This window comes from Macadamia integrifolia, chromosome 7 (assembly GCF_013358625.1).
Source record: "Macadamia integrifolia cultivar HAES 741 chromosome 7, SCU_Mint_v3, whole genome shotgun sequence".
Lineage (NCBI taxonomy): Eukaryota > Viridiplantae > Streptophyta > Magnoliopsida > Proteales > Proteaceae > Macadamia > Macadamia integrifolia.
In genome coordinates, this window is record NC_056563.1 from 3,799,731 (window position 1) to 3,824,331 (window position 24,601).

The 24,601-nt window shown below is 39.0% G+C and overlaps 1 protein-coding gene across 3 annotated transcripts in view; it reads right to left on the minus strand.

Annotated features, from left to right (window-relative positions):
• Window positions 1-4,450: 4,450 nt before the first annotated feature.
• The window catches only part of LOC122084118 (serine/threonine-protein kinase TIO), a 29,300-nt gene continuing 9,149 nt past the window's right edge, over window positions 4,451-24,601 (minus strand). For 2 of the 3 annotated variants that reach the window (XM_042652186.1, XM_042652188.1), the window contains 15 exons: window positions 15,466-15,538; window positions 15,315-15,383; window positions 15,118-15,198; window positions 14,883-14,985; window positions 14,661-14,807; window positions 11,981-12,119; window positions 10,151-10,322; window positions 9,866-9,964; window positions 9,245-9,775; window positions 6,767-7,921; window positions 6,463-6,696; window positions 6,240-6,383; window positions 6,038-6,118; window positions 5,635-5,823; window positions 4,451-5,077 (listed from right to left, as the gene is read on the minus strand). In XM_042652186.1, the coding sequence (XP_042508120.1) occupies window positions 4,832-5,077; window positions 5,635-5,823; window positions 6,038-6,118; window positions 6,240-6,383; window positions 6,463-6,696; window positions 6,767-7,921; window positions 9,245-9,775; window positions 9,866-9,964; window positions 10,151-10,322; window positions 11,981-12,119; window positions 14,661-14,807; window positions 14,883-14,985; window positions 15,118-15,198; window positions 15,315-15,383; window positions 15,466-15,538 (3,463 nt within the window). In that variant the 3' untranslated portion in view covers window positions 4,451-4,831. The remainder of the gene's footprint in view (window positions 5,078-5,634; window positions 5,824-6,037; window positions 6,119-6,239; window positions 6,384-6,462; window positions 6,697-6,766; window positions 7,922-9,244; window positions 9,776-9,865; window positions 9,965-10,150; window positions 10,323-11,980; window positions 12,120-14,660; window positions 14,808-14,882; window positions 14,986-15,117; window positions 15,199-15,314; window positions 15,384-15,465; window positions 15,539-24,601) is intronic. The other variant, XM_042652187.1, reaches the window with a different exon arrangement.

A 24,601-nucleotide genomic window follows, 5' to 3' on the forward strand; every position in this document is an offset into this window, starting at 1 on the left:
GAGAGAGAGCAAAAAAAAAAAAAAATTAGAAGAAGAATGAAGGGTCTCCCCTCCTCTTACATGAGTTATATTTATAGGGAATGGGGAGGTAAGGTAACAAATTTCTCTTTCCTAAAAGTAGAAAACTAACAATTGATAGGTGAGATCTTTTGAGACCAAAAGTGCTAAGGTGGAGGAGAGAGAAGAGAGAAATAAACTTGGAGAAATTTCGTGTAATTTTTTTACTTATTTTCTTTCCTTTTTTTTATTTATTTATTTTTCTTTTCTTTTTCTCCCTCTTTTCAAATCTTGCGCACAACCCTTGTTGATCGATTTTTTTTTTCTTTCACGATTTTCCTTCTTGCTTTAGTGAGTAAGGGAATTTTGCATACCATAGCTCACCAACTACACTAGGTAGTTGTTGTTGGAGAGATATAACGCTCGATAATGCTTAGGGCCTTTAAAATACAAAACTTGCAAAAAGAGAGTAAAACCCAATGTAGTTCCATTCTAAATATGTAAAAATACATGTTTTACTACTTAGATTTCACACATAAATGTGCTCATCAATAAGTATTTAAATTATTATAGAAAATGCATAGGAGCCATGTACAGCTTGTTTGAGTACTCTTGCCTTCAACATAGGTAATAATGTAGAATTAAGAGTTCACCTTCCCTGAACATGACTGCTATTAGCCTATTAAAAGAATAGTAGCCCATCTAGACCTACCAATGGTTAGCAATTTGTGGGAAAAAAAAAATATCAAGGAATTCATATTAAATTTTTACAAAATTTGATCTTGCGTAAAAGTATCACCAACTATGGTTGCGTAAGATATTTCTCAATGATATGTTATGTTCATTTTTTTCTTCTTCAAAGTTAAATTAACAAACTTAAGCAAAATCTAATATTTTACACACTAATTTAAAGAAGAAAAAAATTGATTGTATAGTGCTTTAAATGCATACATGGAGTTTCATAAAGGTTTTTTAGGAAAGGTACTAAAACCAATAGGGCTTGTAAACCCTAGAATGGAGTGGCGAACTTCACCACCTGGTTAAGAAAAACTTTGTCCATATATATATATATATATATATATCGAGAGACAGATAGCCACATACATGTTTGTTAATGGAATAAGCCTTTCAAATTCAAAATCCCATATGAAGGGGCCACTTGTGACCCACATTACCCTCCATGCATGTGCCTAGGTTTAGTGCCATGTTCTTATATTAACTTCCTAATAATAGTTCAAAAGTTGTATTTTGAATAGATAATGCAATACGCTTTCAAGCTTTCATATTTTTACCAGTTACAAAACTTCCCTTACCAATCCAATGATCAAAATGCCCAAATCATCATGATTCCATTCAAGGTGCAACTCAACCAAACTTAACTTCCTGCACCAATATCAACACCACTTGCAGAGGTAACTGTGGAGGTTCCAGCACTGCCGAGCAAGAAGAAGATGCACCAACAACCGGTGTTGGATTTTATTTTTATTTTTTAATTAATTTTTTGGATGAAAAATAAATGCATCAAGGCAAAAAAGAAGAATATACAAGGGGGAAGAGGGCGAGGGAGCAACAAGAAGCCAAAAGAGGACAAATCCCAAGGAGAAAAAGGGAGGGGGCTAGGAGTTAGGATAGAAGGGGGAAGTCTCCAGGCAACAACAATAAGCTTGTTTCCTAGGGAGTCCCTAAGGATCCTAATAGAAAAATGCTTGAGACAAGCAAGTTTGTAACTGACATCAAAATAGATGGCATTCCAAATCTTGTCATAAGTGTGAAAATTGAAAGTCCATCTATGAAACTTCTATTCTATCCAAAAGTGGTTGATGGTGACACAGAAAGCAAATTTATCATTGATGTCACATATGGTGGATCTAGCATATGTCATATCAACCCAGATTCATTCTCTACTGAAGGGGAGAATATTTCTTCCAAAGATCCAAAAATGATTGAAAACCCTCTTCTAGATGATGGTGAAGAAATACAGTTATTTTACTTTACCTATTTTATGTGAAATTACATTATTTTCCCTTACTTCAAAAGAGAAAATAGCTTATGCTGAGGGCGGATGACGTATAGTTATTTTATTTTACTTTGCAAAATTTCACTCCCCTCCCCTTTAATTTAATTTCCCTTGCAACCAAACATAGAGTATAAGAGTTTAATGTTGGAAGTTGTTGGGGAGGCTATGTTCAAGTTATAGAGAGTTATATCTCTCCTCGCAGTGCTACACCTTTGATCGTGAAATATCGATTGCTTGTTGAACCCTATGAATCGCATGAAAATAGGATAATCCTGCTTGAGGAGTATGTTCACAAGAATGAAACTCGAAGGAGTTCATGGGGGGTGGCACAAGTGGTGGAGCATGTGGTTTAATTCGATGCAAGGCGAAGAACCTTACTAGGGCTTTGACATGCCGTGAATCATCTTGAAAGAGAGGGATGACGATCCTAATGCATATAGATACAAATGGACCAATGGGAGCAAGAACTTTCAGGAACATTTCAAACATTTCGTTTTCTAAGTAGAAGAGCCGTTTTAAAGTAGTCCAAACACTGGTTTAGATAATGCAACACAGAAAGAGTAAGAAAAATGAAGAATTTTCAAGCCCCTATTCCCTAAAGCGTCTTCTTTGACAACTTAATTTCTAAAGGCTCCACCCAATCCTGTCCGGCCTCTCCAAGCTACTAATTTTCTCGAGAACCCACACTAGGGCATGATAACAAGCAACAGATGTGAATTTACCACATCTGCCCTTTTATTCAATTGAATGCAAGTTATGCTTAGGGGCAACTAAAGTAAGGTTCACCAATTCTGTTTGTAGAATGCTAGAACCCATGATAAGTCCATGAACACTTGAAAAGGGACGAGGCGTGGGATCTGCTTGGTGCATTATGAACATGATCAGGCATAGCCCAAACTTGCCCACAGTTGAGTAAATGTCATGCTAAGCCTGCAAAAAATGGCCTCACATCCTTAATTCCATTTGGTGCTTTCTGGTAATTCTATTTGTTATACAGTCAGTAAGTTTGCGTTCGAGTCTGTTGTCTCTCATGTCTAGTTGGAGTACAATCAATGATTAAAGTATCGGTATTGGTTGTCGTATCGGTCGGCCAAAATTAAGATATGTATCGGAGGGTATCGTATCGTATCGGAGATACGCTAAGATACGCTAAAGATACGCACATAAATGGATAGGAAACACTTTTTTATACACATTTGCATAAAAAAAATAGTTAAAAAAAGTTATATATAACATGTATTATGCATAAACAGTAAATTGAGAGTATCGCACTAAGAATCCAAGGTTTGTAATTGTCCCATAAATGTAAAATCCTTGTTCCCAACCTTGATTTCCACTTTAATTAGAGAGAAAAATGGTTGGCAGCAACTTTGGAACAAAAACACCTCAAAAAATTATGTTTTTCTAAAAAATTACCCATTTTGGCCATTTTATGACCGTATCGGTACGTATCGTTGTGTATCGGTCGATACATACCGATACGCATCGATACGTACCGATACATACCGAAACGTACATTTCACTTCAATTTTGAATTTTTCATAGAGTATCGGTACGTATCGGTGAGTATCGGTGCGTATCAATGGTGTATCGGTGTGTATCGTAGGACACGTATCGATACATAAGGGTTTTAAAATTTTCATGATACGTATCGGCCGATACGGCATGATACGTATCGGCCGATACGGCACGATACGCACCGATACTTAAAACCATGAGTACAATCTTCGTAGATTGACTTCCAATTCTAGATCTTTTGATAAAATTTGGAAGGCCATCTACTTTGACGTCTCCTCCAAACTTGGCTCTCTCCCCCATAGGACGGTTGTAGACTCCCCAAGAAAAAGGCTTATTGCTGTTTCATGGGCCTTCCTCAATCTATTTTATTCTCCACTTCCCCTGATCAATAGGGCTGTATCATTCAGCTCCTCCGGTTTGTATATCTCACCCCCCCCCCTCTTTTATTCCCCTGTTTTATATATATTCTCTATTCATCCCAAAAGAAAAACCCAGAAAATTAACCAAATGAATCTTAAAGTGATGCATTCAATATGTCAAACACTGGGAATCAGTTGGGTTTTTGACAAGGTTTGGACTTTATTGGACCAAACAGCCCTATTGTATTAGGTGCACGAGTCTATACACTAAACTCAATCCATCTCTGGATGGAGGCAACTTTGAAGAAACAATAGTTTTCTGAATGCAAGCGTGGGCATATCATCCAAGAAAGAAGATATCTGATTTGACTAGGCTTAATTACATTTAGAGATAGCCTCGCAATCTCTTCAGAGGAGACCACAGATCCACAGAGATTAGATGGCCAATGAGTCCACATTTTGGAGTATTAGAGAAGACTTTTGTTGATAATAAACCAACTCAGCAGCTGCATTTCTGAAAAAAATGAGCAGAAGTGATCTGATACAGTGATACTGCTGCTTTAGCTTATGAAAACTTCAGTAACCTTGCAACCGTTTGTACACTAATGTGGACTCACTGATACATTCACAATGTACTATACAATATATGATACCGATAACATTACATATGGAACAGTTGTAACAGGTACAAAATGTAGCTAACTACTTCCCTGTGTCATCTGACATTGTCTAATCGCTGTAACTAGCAACATCTCTATTGATCCTGCATTATTTTTCTTGGTCTCCAGCATCGACTACTAAACCCATTTCTATACATAACATCGAAAGAATGCAGAACCATACCAAAATCCGTTTTGCTCTCCTCATACGGACTAAAAATTGGAATAAAGATTCCCTACATATTCAACTTTAGGCAATTGCTGCAACCAGAGGATATGCTTTACGCTTCAGCAACTTTTTTAACAATGACGGAAGCATAGTTAGCAATTGTTGATTCAGGGGATTGACGAAGACGTCCAATAACAGGGAAGAGCTCTGATGAGCGGAGGAATTGTCTGCAAGGAGGGTGAGCACACATTTTAGCTAACGAGAAGAGAGCAATCTTTAATGGTGACTCATTTACTGCATTCCTTCTACTGGGGCTCAAAGCTACAACTGAACAATCAGCTACCAGCTTTAGCAAAGCCTGCAAAGAGAAAGCCAAAATGGAATTAATCACTGCATATACAAATCGCAGTCAAATTGTGAACTGAATATTAACTCAGGCCATCATCAGTCAACTTCCACACAATTCTTTATTCCTGTTCTCATTTAATGAGGCCTATTAGAATTTCTCATGGCAGAAACTTTGATCTAACAAGAATGTAACAATTTATTCTATTGGCTTTTATTGGTGGCCCATTAGCTATACTTCCTTCAATCCAATATCCTCCTATAAACAAATAGCAACACCATAGCACATTTTCAGCTTTTGTAGTCATCATTATAATCCAGTCAATCAGTTTTGGATATTGGTTTAGATGAGAATTTCAAATGGAAAAGGCCCCTTGTCCTTGTAGATGTGAGGAGAAAAAAAAAGAAGAAGAAGAAGAAGAAGAAAAGAAAGAAAGAAAGAAAACAGGATGGATTTGCAAATGTGCATGCTTGCTGGGTAGTGGGGGTGAAGGAAAAAAAAAGGCAGAAGAAGGGAAGAGAAACTAGCAGACAAACTGAATAGATGATATGATTTCCACATTTGCAGACCTGCATGGCTCCTTTAGAGATAATGTCTTCACATAGCTTATTAGAATTGCGGACAAGATTACTAAGTGCACCAGCAGCATTCGCTTTGGTCTTGTCTTCCTCTACCGAAAGCAGAATATTAGCAAGTTGGGCTATGGATCTTCTGAGTTCTTCATACAAGAAGTCATTGTAGTAGGCAGCATTACCGATCTGGAAGAGACAAGAATGTAGATCAACAACTCTCCAGGCAAAAATTGTATGCTTCAAAGGGAAATCCAGTGTTCTCAAGATTAATAGTCACCAAATCTCAGAAAAAATAGTAATGGAGCTCATTCAACATTTTTGTAAGAAAAACATGAAGTAATCATATTCGAGTATCATAATTGAGAAGTAACAATTGAGATAAACTGGAAAAAGAACTTACAGCAAAACAGGCAAATTTCCGGGTACGTTTGTCTGGGTCAGCACATCGATCAATGAGGAGACCAATAATCTGGTACTGTTCCTGGAAATTAATTTAGTTCTGAGAGCATATAATGTATCCACCTTTACAGCATAACAAATTGATGCAACCACCTTCATATTGGGGAGAATATAACGCCGCAACCTAAAACTCATTCACTTACCAATGACTTGTAGAAGTAGGGGCTATGTCGACACATGTTTCCAATAGCACTGCATGCCTTTGCACGAACATTGGGATCTTCCTGGCTAAGGAAGTGCTTCAAAAATTCCAACAAATCTGCCCTTTCAATTTGCTCATAGTAAACCTGCAAATATATACCACAGTTTAGAAACACCACCTTTTGGTACAATGCAATAACCATAAAGAGCATCCTAGAACCTAACCTCATCCATCCGAGCAAGATCAGAAACTATCATTAGAATGTCCAGCACAACCTCCCTTGGGCTTGATCCATCTAGAAGCTTTCTCACTCTGCTTGGATCCAACAAACCTTTGCTCAGAAGCTGATCCGCAAGGGGTCGATGACATGTCATCTTCGCAAGAAAAGCTACAGGCTTTCCTGTATCTTTTAACTCCAAATACTCCAAGCACCTCAGAATAAACCCAGGGATATCAACCTGAAAATTTCAATAGGTAAGAGAACACATGAAGTAATAAGTGCCTCGAGCTAAGGAAGCAAGATCTAACCTCCAAGAGGATTTTAATATACTTGGGCATGTATGCTTCTATTGCTTTCAGTGTGTCCTTGTCTTCAAAAGGTATTTTTCCGCCTGGAGAACCCATGTTGAGAAGAAAACCACTGCTAACAGATGCAGTGGCTGATGGCACGCCGGGAACATTCTGTAGTGCAACAAAAGGAAATGCTAAGAGATCGATTACTGCATTGATTAGATCTCTGACATTATCCTTCCCACCACCAGGCCCAACCCAACATTTTAAGATTTTGAGATGTACATCAGATATCAAGTCAGCGATGATTTTAACATTTTCAATCCCAACCAAGATCTGACGAAAAGGTAAGGCTCCACCAGAAAGACAATGGCATATTGAAGAAACTGTCCATACAACACCAACAGGTGATAGCCCAATGTGATCTGTCATTCCATCAGTTACTTCAGAGGAAAGTTTTCGAAGGCCATTAGCTAACAAATCCATAAGAAGTTGGGGAATGCCACTTGCGCAAGCCTGCTGAACAGCCAATGGTCCACCCCACTTGAGTCTTGTTTCTAACAACCCAACGCATCCATCCCTAAGGCCATGCCAACATGAGAGCATCCCTTTCTGGTTGGTGGTCACTTCAGTATTGTCATGTGACATGATCTTCAGGTTGTCATAAATTGTGGTGATCCGAGGGATCAAAGGAATTGCAGTTTCAGAGATGGAAGACTCCACATGGCTTCCACTTTCAAGGGACAGAACAGATGCAAGAGCCAGCATGGCTGATGCATTGTGCGACTGGAAGGATGTAGTCATCCTATCATCAGAACAAAAATGGGCAAGGACTGAAAGCCGAGAAAGCTGCTTTTTTGGAGAACTTGTAAGCATGAAGGATGCAGACATTCTTCCAGCTAATTTCAGATATTGTGCAATTGTAGCAATGGTGAGGCATGAATACTGAACCATGGCATGTGGATTAGATATTTTGCATTTTTGGTTACTTGTTTCTCCCATTGGTATCTCTTTGTTTGAAGATGAGGCACATAAAGACAATACGGAGAATATCTCTGAAATAATTGCACCATCCCCTCCACCACTGATGACAGTAGTGACAGGTAAAGAATTTGGTAGGCCACAGAGCATACTGCAGAAATATCCACTATGAACGCAGCACCTCAACATGAGCTAAAATATTAAAGGAGAATATGTCAGATTTTTACAGAAGTAAAAGGGAGGTAGAATTGTACAAATATTTTGAGAATTAAAGGGAAGACTGGCTTCTTTGTTAACAAACCCATATGACAATTGAATTAAGGCTCTAGTTGTTTTCAAGTAAAACCAAGTAAAGGGAAATTTTCAAGTTAAATCCTATTTTCTACACTGGTTTTACCTGATAATTTTCCTATTATGCAGTTTTTACATGGAAACAAATGAAGACTAAATCTACTGAACCAACTCAACTAAGCATCATCCCAAATAATTGGGGTCAGCTATACGGATCATGTTTTACAAATAGAGCCTAAATATCAAATGAAAAAGAAAGTTTCATGCTTACACAAAATCCAATACTCTCAAACGGATCAATGATAACCTCACCCACTATTGGTAGCTTGACACCATTCAAGTGTTACAACCCAATAATCAGAAGTTGCTCAAGAAGCTCCATTTTAACCTCAATGTTTTTCAAACAAATTGAGAGAATGAAGCAAGGATGAAGCACACCTAATGGAAGTCCACATGGAAACTGAGTTGCTGAATACACCAGACTACATTACTAATATATTCCAATAAGTTAAAGCAGGGATCATTGATAAAGAGAATGAAATGATAATAAACAAAGAAATAAAATAATTACAGATCACTGATAAAAATTTATCAACAATTGATGTATTTGTAAAACAAATTTCACATGTGAATCACTTGATAATTTGTTAGACACCAAACAAAAGAAAGGAAGCAAAAGGTTCTTTCCACAGCCCACATATGAAGGCCTGCCTATGTGGTCCACCTAATTGTGCCATGTGGAAAGTTCATGCCAATTCCAATCATTTGATATGTAAAAGGCTTGGTCCTCGGGATTGCTAACATGTAAAATTTTGGAGAAATTCAATCATCTAAACACCCCCCAACAAATATTGGTAATTTCCTTTGAATTTTCAACCATCCAATTGTTTCTTAACATCTTTCAAAAAGATTCTTTTCTTAGTGGGTTTTCAAAGCTTTATTTTGCAACATAGCCAATTCCATCTGGGATGAAACTTAAAATGCGAACAGGGGCCTTGGGACCTACCTGTCCACAAAATTTGTGCCACATCTTATCTCCCACATGGCAGGATATAAGGGCTTATAGGAATGCCTTCCTAGATGGCGTCCAGACAGTCATTTCTCAAAAACGAATGACACACATCACAGAAGAGCCCATGAGCACAAATAACCGTAATCAAGAAATTAATATGCATATAATGAAAAGAACATAATTTTGTAGAAAACAGAAGAATGAAACAACACCTGAATTGCAGCAGACAAAGCAAGCTCCATACGTTGATGAAGACAGTAATAAATAGCAACCTGCATGGATTTTGATTTAATAAATGCTCTCACCACAGCATCAGTGACTTTCACCATGTTTGTCCCATTAAGTGAACCTCGGTCATGCTCCTTGATGTCAAGTCGATGTAATGAATTACTACGCAAAGTGTTTAGTGGGAATAAATAAGCATGTCCTTTCATGGACAGAACCTCCAATGCATCTATCAATGCCCAGATAGCCCTGCAAGCTTCACAAGCAGAGCACAGCACATTTGTAGCACCTGACATGAGCCTCGAGCCTGAAGCCGCTAAACACAGAAACAATACATCTAACACATTGAATGTTTTAGCATGGTCAAGAATCTGTTTTAAGGCTTCATCAACCAATGGAGGAAGAGGAACTGTCTCTGAAGTTCTAAGTCCCTCAGCGACTCGTGATAATATGACCGCTATGGAAGCAGTCGACTCATACAAAATTCTTCCAGAAGCATCTTCACAGCAGCCCACAATCTACAATTATATGACAAGATAGTAGTGAGAAGTAACTCATGGATTATTATTATTCTTATGAACCATATCAGTGCAATAGAAACACCTAACCTGTGAATACAATTCCACTAAGGAAACCCAATGCCTGAAAAATGATTTCCCAATGCTAATTTCAGTATTATTCAGTAACTTCTTCAAAATTGATAGAGCCTGCATGTATCACCAACCTCAGCACTAAATCAACCACAACTAGTACCAAACATCTAGAATGAACTTCAAATGTCAGATAAATGTATATGGCATGAGTCATGTGCTTGGGATCATCGAAAGATAAACGATATAGGAGTAAAAAGTGGGACAAAATGGCAGAAACTCTGAAGACCAACAACGGTATACCTGTGTTATTAATTCATTATTATCAGATGATTTCAGTCCAACGATGACAGCAGTAAATCCAAGAACTTCAGATATTATCTCATCAACTACCACGCTAGAATGAAGAGCACCAGCTGCAATTAAGTTCGAAAGAATCCTAAACGACTGGTTAATACGAATAGCATCCTGATCCCTGCACAAGTTAAAAAAAAATCGCATGAAATGACAACTTAAGCTTCTAAACAACATTGGTAGAAATTTTTGAGAAGTAATTGTCTACAAAACAAGGTTATCAAGGCATAGGGCAACCCAAGGCGACGGAGGAAGGTAAAAAAATCAAGGCAAAACCAACAAGACAACATCTAGGCGACCAAAGCGCCAGTCCAGGCTGAGCTGCCTGGACGCCAAGGCATCACCTAGGAGACACTTGATAACTATGCTTCAAAAGATTGTGAAGAAACTATAAAGTGAAAATTGAAACCAGACCAGGAGATAAATTTGGCTTCAACTAGAAATTCACAGCTCCATGTTTGAAGCATCCCCCAAAACTGAGGTGGTTCAAAAGTAATTCTAATCAGCGTGCTTTCATGGTTTTCATGCAAACCAAGAGAATCAACCAACTTCTTGGCATTGACTAATTGTTTATTTTGGAGACCGGTTTTACCCGGTCCATGTCAAAACTGGAGACAACCAAACCGTGTCCAACTGGAACTGGTAATCTGAATGGTTCAGTGCCCAGTTCAGGTTTTAGAAACTATGACTACAACACTGTGATTAAGCAAGATTAATTATTAAATATTATAGCACCGAAATTGAAGATTGTGTTTGAGTACAGGTCCCTAAAAAAAAAGTGGGGCATACCCAATGAATGAGGATCCCACCACCGCGGGATCTGGGGAGGATCATATTATATGCAGCCATACCTCCGCTTTGCAGAGAGGTTGTTTCCCAACTTGAACTCGTGACCATTGGTTGCAAATTTGCAATGGAACAACCTTATCATTGCACCGAGGTCTGCCCTCATACAAAAATGTGTTGGTGTTTAGGTCCCTATAATCATACAATTAACCTAGAAAACAATCATCCAATTCCAGGATAACCAAAGAAAACCTCAAGCGTGTAATTGCAGGCACCAGAGTCGTACTTTAAGAGTTTAACCCATAAGTTAAAACTACGAAGTCAGAGGAGATGGTGGTTTTGCTTTGATGGGCCCAGAAAAAGAATTTGAGAAGGGTAATAGAGATCTAATTGAACACTTACCATGTGAAGTAGGGGTGACAGCGAGCCTAGGTTTTGGGGGGTTGAGATAAGGAAAAAATCAAATTTCATATTTCTATTATAAATAAAAATAGGATAATCAGGCAACTGGATGGATTCAAGCAGGGTTAGATGGGTTATCACTTGGAGTCATGGTTGGGCAGGTTTAGGATAAATTTGGAATGAGGTCAAATAACACATTGGGCTGCAGCTACATACCCAAACCCAAATCTTTTCAACTGAGGCAGCTTCAGTTGTATTAGGTGCATCATGTTGAGAATTCCCTACCTTATTGTGAAGTACAGAAATTATCTTGAAATTCCATATCATCTTGAATTAGTAAAAGACTATTCTACCAAAACTTCTAGAAGTAATTGTACTCTAGAGATATCACTGAAAGATAATGATGTTTAGATGCTATGACAAGAAGCATAAGAAACCATACGTCCAAGGTGAATTTTTAAGACATAGGCATAAATTTAAAAATATTGAACCATGAAATCCAATATTTTCCAAGTTTAAAGAATGTTTAGGCAGAGAAGAAATGATTCAGTGGCAGTGTTCGGGCAGAGATGAAATGATTTAGTGGCCTACTTGCAAGAGCTTGGTGACCCTTTGGACCATGTTTTCAAAGGCAGCAAGACCTGTACTAGTCCTTTGGCATCTTGACCAATATTGTTTGCTCCTTTGACTGTACGGGAGTTATTTTCCAACCTATCCAATATCAAGCAACCTGAGGAAGGATAAGATCCATATAAGTTTACCACAGAACTAGGATCATGATAAAAGAATGAAAGCTATTCAATAAAGTTGAGCAAAAAAAAAGTTTGGAGACTATTGATCGTTTAAGATATTAAAGATAAACATTCAAAGAGGCTTTAATTTTGATATTTTCCATTCCAGTCAACAAAAATAAATAAATAAAATCTATTACTATAAACAATATTATACATATGATAAACAGTTTCTTTTTTATAGATAATGAAATTTTACCACAAGAAAGAATGAGGGGAACAGTACAAATAGAGAGTGATAAACAATATACATACAAATAATACAAGATCAAGTCGGCTTGGAACTTTGTTGGAGCCCATGGCCCCTCCTCCCCTTGGCATAGGCTCATTTGGTTCAAACACCACATCCCTCGCCAAAGCTTCATGGTTTGGAGGATCTTCACAGACCGCCTGCCCACGCAAGCCTTCCTCATCCAAAGAAGAATTCCAGACCCCTCCTTGTGCCACCTCTGCAATGCTCAAGTTGAAGACATTGATCACCTTTTTTTTTTTTTACTGTTCAGTCTCCTCATCCATTTGGTATATGGTGTTGGCTAAATGCTGGCCTTCCCATAGATGCATCCTCCCCTTTCGAAGGGAGCGGATATGGGTCGATATGACATTCCAAGGGAAGACCATATGTGATTTGGTGGGCAAACTTGCTTTTTGTGCTACTCTAAACCAAATTTGGATGGAAAGAAATCATAGGAAATAGACCTCCAACTCTAGGCCGCTTGGGAAGATTTGGAACTCCATCTTCTTTGATGTGAAATCTAAGATTGCAAAGGTCTCCGCCACATGTACTCCATCCCCTAGAAATTGTCACACTATAACCTCCTGGGAGCTTCCTAGCTCTATTATCGGGACCACCTCTTCTTGAGGGTGGATTTTGTTGTTTTCCCTCCCCCCCCCCCCCCTTTTCAGGGGTTGTATGCCTTTTCTTTTCTTTTCCCTTGGTTAATGAATTATTTATTCACCCAAAAAAAAATACAAGATCAAGATCAATCCAGTTGCCCTGGAGGCCCCTAATTTTGCAGGCTTATCCTCGGCACAAGTAAATAGCCTCCATGGACCAAAGGTCCCCAATAGGAATGTGACAAATACAGTAGAAATGATCAGCAAGTATTCAGCTGAGAAGTTGACATTTTATCCAACACGCTATTTTTGAAAAAATGAAGCATCCTTGTTCCAGAGGATTCCAGACTTCACAATCCAACAATGGAATAGAGACCAAACCAGGCAGTTCATCACATTTTTCCAATTGGTGCAACCCAAAATTTCCGGCCAAAACTTATATTTTCTCACAGGGCACATAAAAATAAGAATGGAAAGGAAATTTTAAAATATGTTCGAAAGAATTTGCTTTGCCACTCAATTTGTCAAAGTCTCAACTCTTGAAAGTTGAACAACCTCCACTTTGATCCCCATATCTGAAACCCCTTCATTCTTGACTATAATTTTGACAAATGGGGCAACAGTAAGGAACAGGGAAAAAAACCAAAAACAGATAAAGAAGAAGAGTCACCTAGTCAATACATGTAAGATCAAATCATGCTTCTCATTTCACCCAGATAGCTGGTAATCCCCCCTCCCCAACCTTATGGTCAATGATTCCCCTCTACCCTGTGTTTCAGATTAGGATCAAATACAATTAAGGAGCAACTGACTCAATGAAAGGCCACAGACAGGGAGAGTGTGAGCGAATGAAGAGAATGGTGAGAAGTTTGGCATGTAATTCTTATGGCAGCCCACTGAAATGATAGTGTCTTTGATATGGTACTGTTATTTGGACCAATATGCACCAAAGGCATAATAGGTCAAGATGATCCCTCAACCATCACCATTTCAGCACAATGGTTGTAAATGCTAATGTGTGCAAGGTGTTCCAATCGCCCAAATGTTAAGGCAAAAGCTCGGGGCGTGGAAGCATCTATAATCTAGCTATATAAACATGTATGTGGGAGAAATAAAAAATAATATGTGGTTTCATTGTTGCTATCTCTCTTTTGTGTGTGGTATCTATATTCATCTTGTTTCAGTTTGCATCCAATGCATAACATGTAGAAAACACATACTACAACCTTAATGGAAAAAAAAAATACAATGTTAACCAATATAACAATATTTCTTAGTAGTCTAGTATTTAATTTTTTTTCTTCTCTTTTTCAGTTTCAGAGGTTTAAAATATTGAGGCAAAGCAGTAAATTAGACCAGTTCTCAAAAACATTATACATGTGATGTAAATTAAGCCCAAAATGATGGGATCAGTGAGGCTCACACCTCAAGGATCTAGTATGGACGAAACCCACACATGTGAGGTACACTCCTCACAAAAGCCTTGGTTCCCAAGGCTATGCCCTAAGGAAATTACACACAACATTGATATGCCCCAAGGCTTATACTCGTACAGCTCTGGAAACATTCCTTCAGCACAACTTACCAAACAGAAAAGAAGGAAAATAAGAAGCAGAAGACGAGGTTTTCCCTAATTATCTAATTACCTGATTGAACATCAGTGGGACCTATTCCAGAAGACTCTTCGAGTGGCGAAGAATTGCCCATAAGAGAACTAGGACAACGTGATTGACCATCACTGAGAGGACTCCGAGCCCTGCCATTCTCAAGAGCAGCAGATGATTGGTTTTTACCTGCATCAAAGATTTTTAAGACAGTCTGAAAACATTGAAACTGAAGAGTCACAAATTCCCAGTCAGATGCCTCACACTCGGGGCTAGCAGTGGTTGACTCATTTTCTGAAGTATGCATACTTTCACCCCTCCAAGCTGCATTACAAACCCTCGCTGCAATAGTTGCAGCATGAAGTTCCTAGAAGTTGTTCAAGAGAAACATATGACTTCCAAATCTAAGAAACACTAACCAACCAAAATATGTATATGAGACTAACATCTAACAAATGTATATCTACATTAACACTTATGTCGTTTAAGAGATTCATACCCCTGCCTCAATCTCATCAGAGGTTTCTTTGACAAATGGGTGCTCAAGAAGTGCGGGCCAAGTCAGCCTATTTTGCGGTACCTGTTTTCCATGATTATGCAAATCAGCTTACCAGTTGAAAGATACAGATCCTAATGAAATAAACAGTTTAATATTCAACAGTAGAAAAAGAATTTTAACTTCACCCTTTTGATTACCTTATTCAGCAAGCCTTTTAAAAAGCTTTTAAAGTTTGGGCTCATGTTGTCAGGATATTTAACTGGATCCTGTAAAAAAGCATTATAATCAATTCTTCTAGCCAATCATATTATAATTTCCAACAACTTACACTAGATGTTGATCATGTACCTTGATGATATGGCGGATGAGTGCATATACTGAATTTGTATAAAATGGTGGCTGACCAACAAACAGTTCATACCTATCACACCAATTAGTTAACAATCGTTAGTTTATGCTTTAATGATAAGGAATTGGGAATTAAACAACCAGTGAAGATAGAAAAGAGAGAACCAATAAGAAGAGACACAGACAGGCAAGAGATGAATCAAGTAGCTTAAGCATGGTTGGAATCAAACAAAAATGCCTATAAGAATCAACTGCAGTTCTGTACACCGTTCTCGAACATTAAAAGTAGTTTATGTCACTTCATCAAAAAGCATAATGTTAATCAGATATTTAAACTCAGATCAAAAAAGACAAAACCTGGGAAACTGGTTTCGGGGGATGATCACTTTATTGATCTCCTCACCCCAAAAGAAGTTCTGTACATAGAATACGTGTAAGTAGTCAAATACAAATATACCCTGAGCAACTATGTGCATAGAACAGAGGAATAGAATGTACATGAAACTACAACAATAACTTCCTCATCTTAACACATTAAACAAACGCACTCACCAATTAAGGATACAAAATTAAGTAAAACAAAAATTTAACAAATGGAATGGAAAATAAATTAAAATTTTTCCCACCAAAAATAAGTGTTTTCCAATATGCATGAACTGGAAAAAATTTCCCTATTTCACAAAACTTGTAGGTTCTTAGATATTATTCTTCAAAATCATCATTCAACAAAATTAGAAGACAAACATCCTCCACGTAGGTAGCTTCCATTTCAAATGCTCCCTTCATCCAGGTGTTAAAGACTAAAAGCCAGGGAAAGAGATGTGCTGCTCAAATGGAAAAAGTGGCAGCAAGATGCTGCAGTCGCCCAAATTAATCAGAAGAAGAATGTGATGGATACTGCTCCACTCACACAAAATAGTAAATAGCTCTGAATGTGTGAACCAAAGATTTGAAACCCAGCATCAACATAAAAGGAAGACCAGATACAAATCAAATGCTTGATACTTGATGGGCCCTGAGAGTTCAAACAGTTTTAGTTGTAAAGCTACAGAATATAATATTGTGACATATTCATAGTTCGAAATTTTGGTTGAAATACCAAAATTTTTACGAAATATTTCTGTTTTCACTATTTTGGATTTTTTTTGCCGAAATTAACTTATTTCGGTGGCCTATTTCGACCATTTCTATGTATATTTTGGTTTTGACTAGGGCCGAAACCCTTATCAAAATCAAAATCAAAATCTTGAACCTTGCATATATTAAAGAAAGAGAAAAATTATTTACACAGGCTCATCCTGGCAATCATGTCTTGACCTGAAATCAATTTCAAAATCCCTTTTGAGGGATCATTGAGATTTATAAAAGAACCTCCTAATGTAAGATTAGAATCACAAAGGACCTAATCCCAGGCAAGATCTGAAAATTTTAGCTGAATTGGGAGAAATATGAGATCTCACAAACAGCAGCTTAGATGGAGCTGAAACTTGGAGTAGATGAAGGTGCTAGATGGGTCAACAAGTCCTCAAAAGATGAGCCAATTCCAATGGTTGAATTGAGAGTTATGGTGACATGAATTAGGAAACTTTTGACAACTTTCGATATCTTGAGATTTCATCCTCCGAAATTTGAAGCAAATTACTCTCGTGTGATGCCCAAATATCCTTCAAAGATGAGCCTCAACTGATGGCTAGTTTGGAAGTTATGCTTGAAGAATGAAAAAGGGAACTTTATGGAAGCTCTTCAATACAGCAGCTATTGGCCTTGAATGGTCTATTGATGGAACTTCTGAACTTCAACAAGCTTGTAATGATCACTCAAACACTCCCTCACAAAAAACAAATAAAAGAGAAAGAAAGAAAATCAATAGAAGGTTGAGAAGGGTAGAGAAGAATTAGTGAATGGGCATCTCACCCCTCAGGTTTTGGATATCTCACCCCTCAAGGCTCAAGGTAATAGCTATCTCAGCTATGAGTAGATACTCAATTTTCATTAACTTCAATCTCTTTTTTTATTATGATAAATGGGCTTTAAATAGCGTTACAAAACTTGGACACAAAGAAATAACAAAAAAGGAAACTGATGAACTGTAATAAGACTTTCTAATTTGTGCCTAACTTGGCAACCAAGCTTAACAAAATTATAAACTAACAACTAACTTTAAAAAGGAAACTCACCTAAGCTACAAAAAATTGAAACTTCTTTGACTAATAAAATAAGAAACTAACTAGCTCACTAACAAAATAGAAACTAACTAAAGTAAACTAAATAGGAAACTAAAAATTGAAAATTTTGACCCAAAAGTATTGTTCACGTGAACAGCGTTTCATGAACAGCATTTTCTAACTCTCATTTTTCTCTTCTTCAAGCTTTGATCTACATCAACTCGCCCCCTCTTAGAAAAAATTCGTCCTCCAATTTTGTAGAGCGTGAGGGTGATTGTAACATAGTACACATTCCTCTTCAAGCCGTAGAAAAATTCAGGTAACTCCTTGATCATACGGATGTAATCGTAGAGGTACGATTGAAGCTCTTCAAGGTACTTCAAGGGGATGATGAACTCCATGTGTTCAACTTCAATGTCTACGGATGTGTCCATAGGTCGTCTTCTAGCACTTCCTCGACGTGTTATTCTTCAATCGTAGGCTCTTCAAGTACATTATCCATGTTGCTCACAGACTTCTCAAATGTTTTGTCAACCATTACTTCAATCTCAAACCATTTAAGATCTTCCGCTTGGCTGCCCACAATCACCATAGTTGTAGTAGCACTAATCACCTTGAGTTCAATCTCTTTGTCCACCATTGTGACTATGTCGCTTTCTATTTCTTCCCAATGAATCCCACTAATAGGGACATCAATGACTACCTCTCCCTCGACCGTAAGAGTTTTTGGAATTTCTTCAACACTAACCTCAGCTTCTGACCCTAGTTCATTGGTTGGAGGTGTCTTCTCTAGTTGCTTTTTTGCAATGCGCTGCACAATAGAAGCTGAAAATTCCTTCATGTTCTTATCAACTGTGGGTGGCTTCTGGAAATTTGGTGGAGTGAAGTACATTCTTCGTTCATACTTAGATAGGTACATGCCCGCCAACTTGTACTGCATCTCTTTCCACGTTCTAGGCTCACGTCCTTGAGCTTGAAGTTGCCTTTCACGGACTTTCCCTTGTATACAAATACAATCACTCATCTGGGAGCAAACATATTAAAATCATTGCATTTCTGTCAAGTTGTAGTTGTTAAAGTACAAGTCCAATTCATCTACCCATTCAAGAAAGATGCATGAAGAAAGTTTCTCACAAAAATCATGTGGCTTTATCCTTGGTCTGGCTAGGCTCTAATACCAAATAATGTAGAACTAGGATCGCAAGTGATCCTAATCCCAGGCAAGATCTAAAAAATCTGGCTGAATAGAGAGAAATATGAGATCTAACCAACTGTAGCTTAGATGGAGCTGAAATTTGGAGTAGATGAAGGTCCTAAAAAAGATGGATCAACAAGCTCTCAAAAGATGAGCCAATACGGATGGTTGAATTGAGAGTTATGTTATTGACATAAATTAGAAAACTTTTGACAACTTTCGATATCTTGAGATTTTAGCCCCCGATGAATCTCAAATTTGGAGCAAAGTACCCTCGGGTGATGCCCAAATATCCTGCAAAAGATAAGCCTCAACTGATGGCCAGTTTGGAAGTTATGCTTGAAGAATGAAAAATGAAACTTTATAGAAGTTCTGCAGTAAACAGCTAAAAGCCTTGAATGGTATTTTGATGGAACTTCTGAACTTCAACAAGCTCGTAATGATCACTCAAACACTCTCTCACAACAAACAAATAAATGGTAAAGAAAGAAAAGAACAAAAATCAATGGGCATCTGACCCCTCAGGTTTTGGGTATCTCACCCCTCAAGGTAATAGCTATCTCACCCACGAGTATGCACTCAATTTTCATTAACAAAATTAGAAACTAACAATTAATTTCATAAAGGAAACTAACCTAAGTTACAAAATAGAAACTTATTAATAAAATAGGAAACTAACTAGCTCACAAAGAAAATAGAAATTAACTAAGTAAACTAAATAGGAAGAGGGTTTGACAGAAACCTGGCTCACTTCTTTCCCCTCCTCCCATGCAACTTTTGAAACCACTGACATCTCAGACCATAGTCCCATCTCTCTCCTCATCCAAACCCTACACCTCCTTTGGGCCTAAACCTTTTAAATTTTTTGATAACTACCCCTCCATTATTAGAGAAGCCTGGGCTAAGCCCGTCCAAGCCTTCTCCTCTCCTCTCATTGTCGTGGCTAGAAGGTTGAAGAATGTCAAGATAGCCCTAAAGGCCTGGAATACTAACTCCTTCGGGAATATTTCTTCTCAAGTTATTGAATGTAGGAACAAGCTCTCCTCCATACAGGCTCAGCTGCAGTCCGATCACCTCAATCTTGCTTTGGCAAATGAAAAAAAAATTGAGACGGCTAACCTTTCTTCCCTCCTTGCCCAAGAAGAGAGTTTCATGAGACAGAAATCCAGGATCAATTGGCTAGAGTGTGGGGATTCAAACACTGCCTACTTCCACAGATCAGTGAAAGCGAGAAATAATCTCAACTCCATCACCAAGTTGACCACCTTAGATGGCAATCAGGTGCACAAAGTGGATGAGATAAAAGGGGTTTCTGTTGACTTTTTCAAGAACCAGTTTCGGATGGATCCAACCCCTCCCCCCTCCATTCCTGTGGGCCTCTTCATCCCTGGCAGCTTATCAGGGCCTCTTATGGCGATCCCTTCTGAGGATGAGATCACTTCAGCCATCCTCTCCCACAAGGCAAGCAAAGCCCCGGGTCCTGATGGATTTAGCATAGGCTTCTTTACTTCTTGGAATCTCATCAAAGAGGACATGATAAAAGCAGTCAAAAGCTTCTTCTTCAACCCCGCCAAATCAAAGGGGTCAACTAAACTTTTCTACGCCTCATTCCGAAAAAAGAGGGAGCGGATGAGATGAAGGATATTAGGCCTATCTCTCTATGCAATCTCCTCTATAAATTTATAGCCAAAATCCTTGCTAATAGAATCAAGCTTGTGGTCGACTCCCTTGTTAGCAACAACCAATCGGCCTTCATCCCGGGAAGAAGTATTGGGGATAATATTCTCCTTTTCCATGAAATTGTAAGAGGGTTTGACAAAAAAGCTCACTCTTCAGCTGCCCTTGTGAAGATAGACATCCACAAGGCCTTTGATTCGCTGAGATGGGATTTCATTTTCTTGGTCTTCAACACCATGGGCTTCCCCCCAATCGTCACCAATTGGATTTATCAATGCATTGCTTCCCCACAATTCTCAGTGCTAGTGAATGGAAGTCCAGCAGGTTACTTCTCTTCTTCAGTGGGTATTAAGCAGGGTTGCCCCCTCTCTCCATACATCTTCTGCCTTGCCATGGAAGCTCTTTCCAGAAGTCTACAAATAGCCACTGACAAGCACCTCATCTCAGCCATCCCTAGGTACAAGGCTATGAAGCTCACTTACCTTGTTTTTGCTGATGACTTGATGATCTTCTCCAAAGTTGACCCCATTTCCCTTGGTAACATCATGGTATGTTTGACTCAGTTTGCTGTTATGTCAGGGCTCCGCATCAATCTAGGAAAATCTCTCATCTTCTTGGTTGGGATTCCCGACTCTACCAAAGCTTCCTTGCTTGAGCAAACCGATTTCAGTATTGGAAAACTCCCAGTGAAGTACCCTGGCCTCCCTCTCATTCCAGGTAGGCTCTCTACCCATCATTGTACTCCTATACTCGACCTTATTAGGAAGCGCCTCCAGCTCTGGAAAGGAAAGCTTATGTCCTTTGCAGGCCGCCTTGAGCTTATTTGATCAGTTCTCCAAGCTTCTTACATTTATTGGTCGGGTATTTATGGCTTGCCAGAATCCATCATCTCTAAGTTGGAATCCATTTTTGCCTCTTCCCTTTGGAAAGGATCTGAATGTTCTAGATTCCTTCGCCCAATCAGCTGGGCCGCAGTTTGTCTTCCTAAAAACGAAGGGGGGCTTGGTTTGAGAAGGATTAAGGATGTTAATCTGGCTGGTATCATCAAGTTGGCTTGGAAGATCATCTCTAAGAAGAAGAGTATATGGGTGGAATGGGTCTACTCGAATCCCCTTAGAGCGGATTCCTTTTGGACAGTAAAAGTTCCTGCAAATGCCTCTTGGGTGTGGCGCAAAATCATTGCTATCCGGCCCTCTATATCTTCAACTTTCTTCTCTTAGATTGGCAATGGGGCCAACACTTACCTTTGGCTTGACCCTTGGCACCCTAAAAGTATTCTTTACCACACCATAAGTGCCAGAAGAATTTATAGCTCTAGCCTTCCCAAGTTGGCGCTTGTGTCCGATATCCTTGCTTCAGGCAACTGGTCTCCTCCGGATCATTCCTTGATTCCTCTTATGGATATATGGAACACTTTGCTGGTAATCCCATCTTCCCGGCAATATAGTAAGGACACTACTCTGTGGATGGCCTCCACTTCTAAGATCTTCTCTTCCAAGGTTGCTTGGGAATTAGTCAGGACTCATGGCCCAGCTTCTCCATGGCATCGCCTCATATGGTTCAAGCATCACATCCCTCGTCAGAGGTTCACGGCTTGGAGAGTGTTTACTAACTCCTTGCCTACGAATCATTTCCTTATGCAGAGAGGCATTCAAGTTAATCCTATGTGCATCCTTTGTGGCAATGAGATGGAGACTATAGAGCACCTCTTCTTTGCTTGCACTATCTCTTCTTCCATCTGGAAAGGAATCCTTGCCAAATGTTGGCCCATCAACAGGAGAATCCCCTTCCAAAGGGAGTGGATTTGGGTGGACATGACTTTTCAGGGAAAGTCTATTTGTGATATTGTTGAAAGATTGGTCTTCTACACTACAATAAGCCAGATATGGATGGAAAGAAATCATCGGAAATGGACCTCCAATTCCCACCCTCTAGAGAAGATTTGGGGCTCCATCTTCTTTGACATCAAAGCAAAAATGTCTTGGAATTCTTCCACTTGTAACCCCTCCCCTAGAAAATGCTATATTGTAAACTCCTGGGAGCTTCCTAGCTCCATCATCAGGAACAGTAATTCCCTCTGAGTCTCTATCTTCTTCCCCCTCCCCTTTTCAGGGGTTGTAATCTTCTCTTTCTTCGCTTGGTAATGAATTACTAATTCACCGGGGGGAAAAAAAAATAGAAGATTTTGACCCAAAAATACTGTTCACGTGAACAGTGCTTCATGAGTTTTCTGACTCTTGTTTTTCTCTTCTTCTTCAAGCTTTGATCTACATCACCTCCAACCCAGTTTCAAGGCCATCTGAGGCCTGGTGTTGATGCTGTGAATTTTCTCCCAGTCAGCTACATGAAACCCCTAATTTCTGTCTAGAGCTACATCTCTACCACTTGCAGCCTTACAAGGCCATTGTTTTGGGGTTTGTGGAACCATATTGGAGCCACATTCGACCAGCATTCTAGGCTGATCTGAGACTAAATTTCTCTCTATTCAGCCCTGATTTTCAGAAATGATTAGTTACCTCTATACTTAAGATACTGAACTTAATTTCTGAGTTTGGTTTGGAGTTTGTGAGTTATTTGTGACTGTTAATTTAGGTGGATGCTCTTACATTAACAATAGCCACCCTTATAGACATCATACCCTCAAAGTGGCAAATCAGTGCCCTTAAAGAATGATCCACCACCATATCCACCATACCCAGCAACTGAACCGAGACTCTCAAAGCCTCTATCAACATGACATGGGGGACTAGGGCTCTCTTCTGTGAAGGATGGTGAGAGCCAATGGCCAGATCCTCGACTATCAACCAACCTCATGACTTCCAACGTGCCAGACCAGATCGATACATCCATGCCTATTGCAACAACTGTCCTCAGATCTGAATTGCCTGTGTGGCCTCGAGTGTAGCCTCCCCTGGTACGTGCATCGTGATCCTCATCCTACATGGCATGCTCAAACTGAGTCTCCCCTATGAATCTGATGAGCTCTAGTGCTGGCTCTAGATCCTACATCATCTAGTCCTCCTCGCCTAAGGTCGCTAAATTCAATTTGGAAGTTGGGCTACCCCCAGCCTCATCTAACACAGGCTCACCTCATCAGCCTTGATCCTTAAACCACTCATAAGGGGGATCCTCCTCATCTTGTTGGAAGATTTCGCTCAACTCAATTGGGGTTGTATCATTGTCCATGTCAAGGTGTATGTGCTCCTTTCTCAAACTCATATTGTTATGCATATAGACCAAATCCTTCAACTATTTGGCACCTAATCGATTCTGCCTTTTGGAGTGTATGAGGTTTGAACGTCTCTAATTACACTCACACCCAATGGCAAAACGTGTATGGGAGAGCAATTTAACTGTTATCTTGGTCAGATTTGGTGAGTAGCTTCCAATGATGCAAATACACACTGTGGAAGTGTTGAATGTGTATAAAAATGTGAAAAAACGGTGATAAATGAAGTGATTTGAACCAAAGATCGAAGTTTTTTGGCAAAATCCTCAATCTTTAAGTCAAAACTTGCAAAACCCGGTGTTTTTGTTCTAGTGACAAGTTGTAATGGAGATTAATCTTTATTTTGAACCCTACAGCGTTGATTGCATCTATTTTGCCATTTTTGTGGCAGAAAAGCCAAAAGGAAAAGGTGCTCCAATGCACTAAAATATTGTATTTAAGATATGGTGTCATATTTACTATTTAAACGGTGAACTTCTCGTGGCTTCTTACCCAGACCACCTCCTTAAAGGCTGCATCAAAGCAGAGAGGCAAGGTGCAGGGGACTTTAAGTGGCTAGTTTAACCAATTTCAGGCAAAACTGGTTGAAACCTATACGAGATCCAGTTCCATGGTTAACGGTATTTTGTGTAATGACTTAAATCCAAGGGTATAATTGTCCTACACTATCTATAGTGCTCATGGTTAGGCATTCATCCAAACCATGAGCCTAGTTTCTTCAACGCAAGTAGCACTTCTCTTATCTCTTCTTCTTCTTCTTTCTCTCTCATGAATAAGATTGGTAACCTGCCTTTGATATTGTTTCAGATAGATGGTAAGGTGAACATTATGTCCACAAAATTTGAGCATCAACTGATATCCTATGTGGCA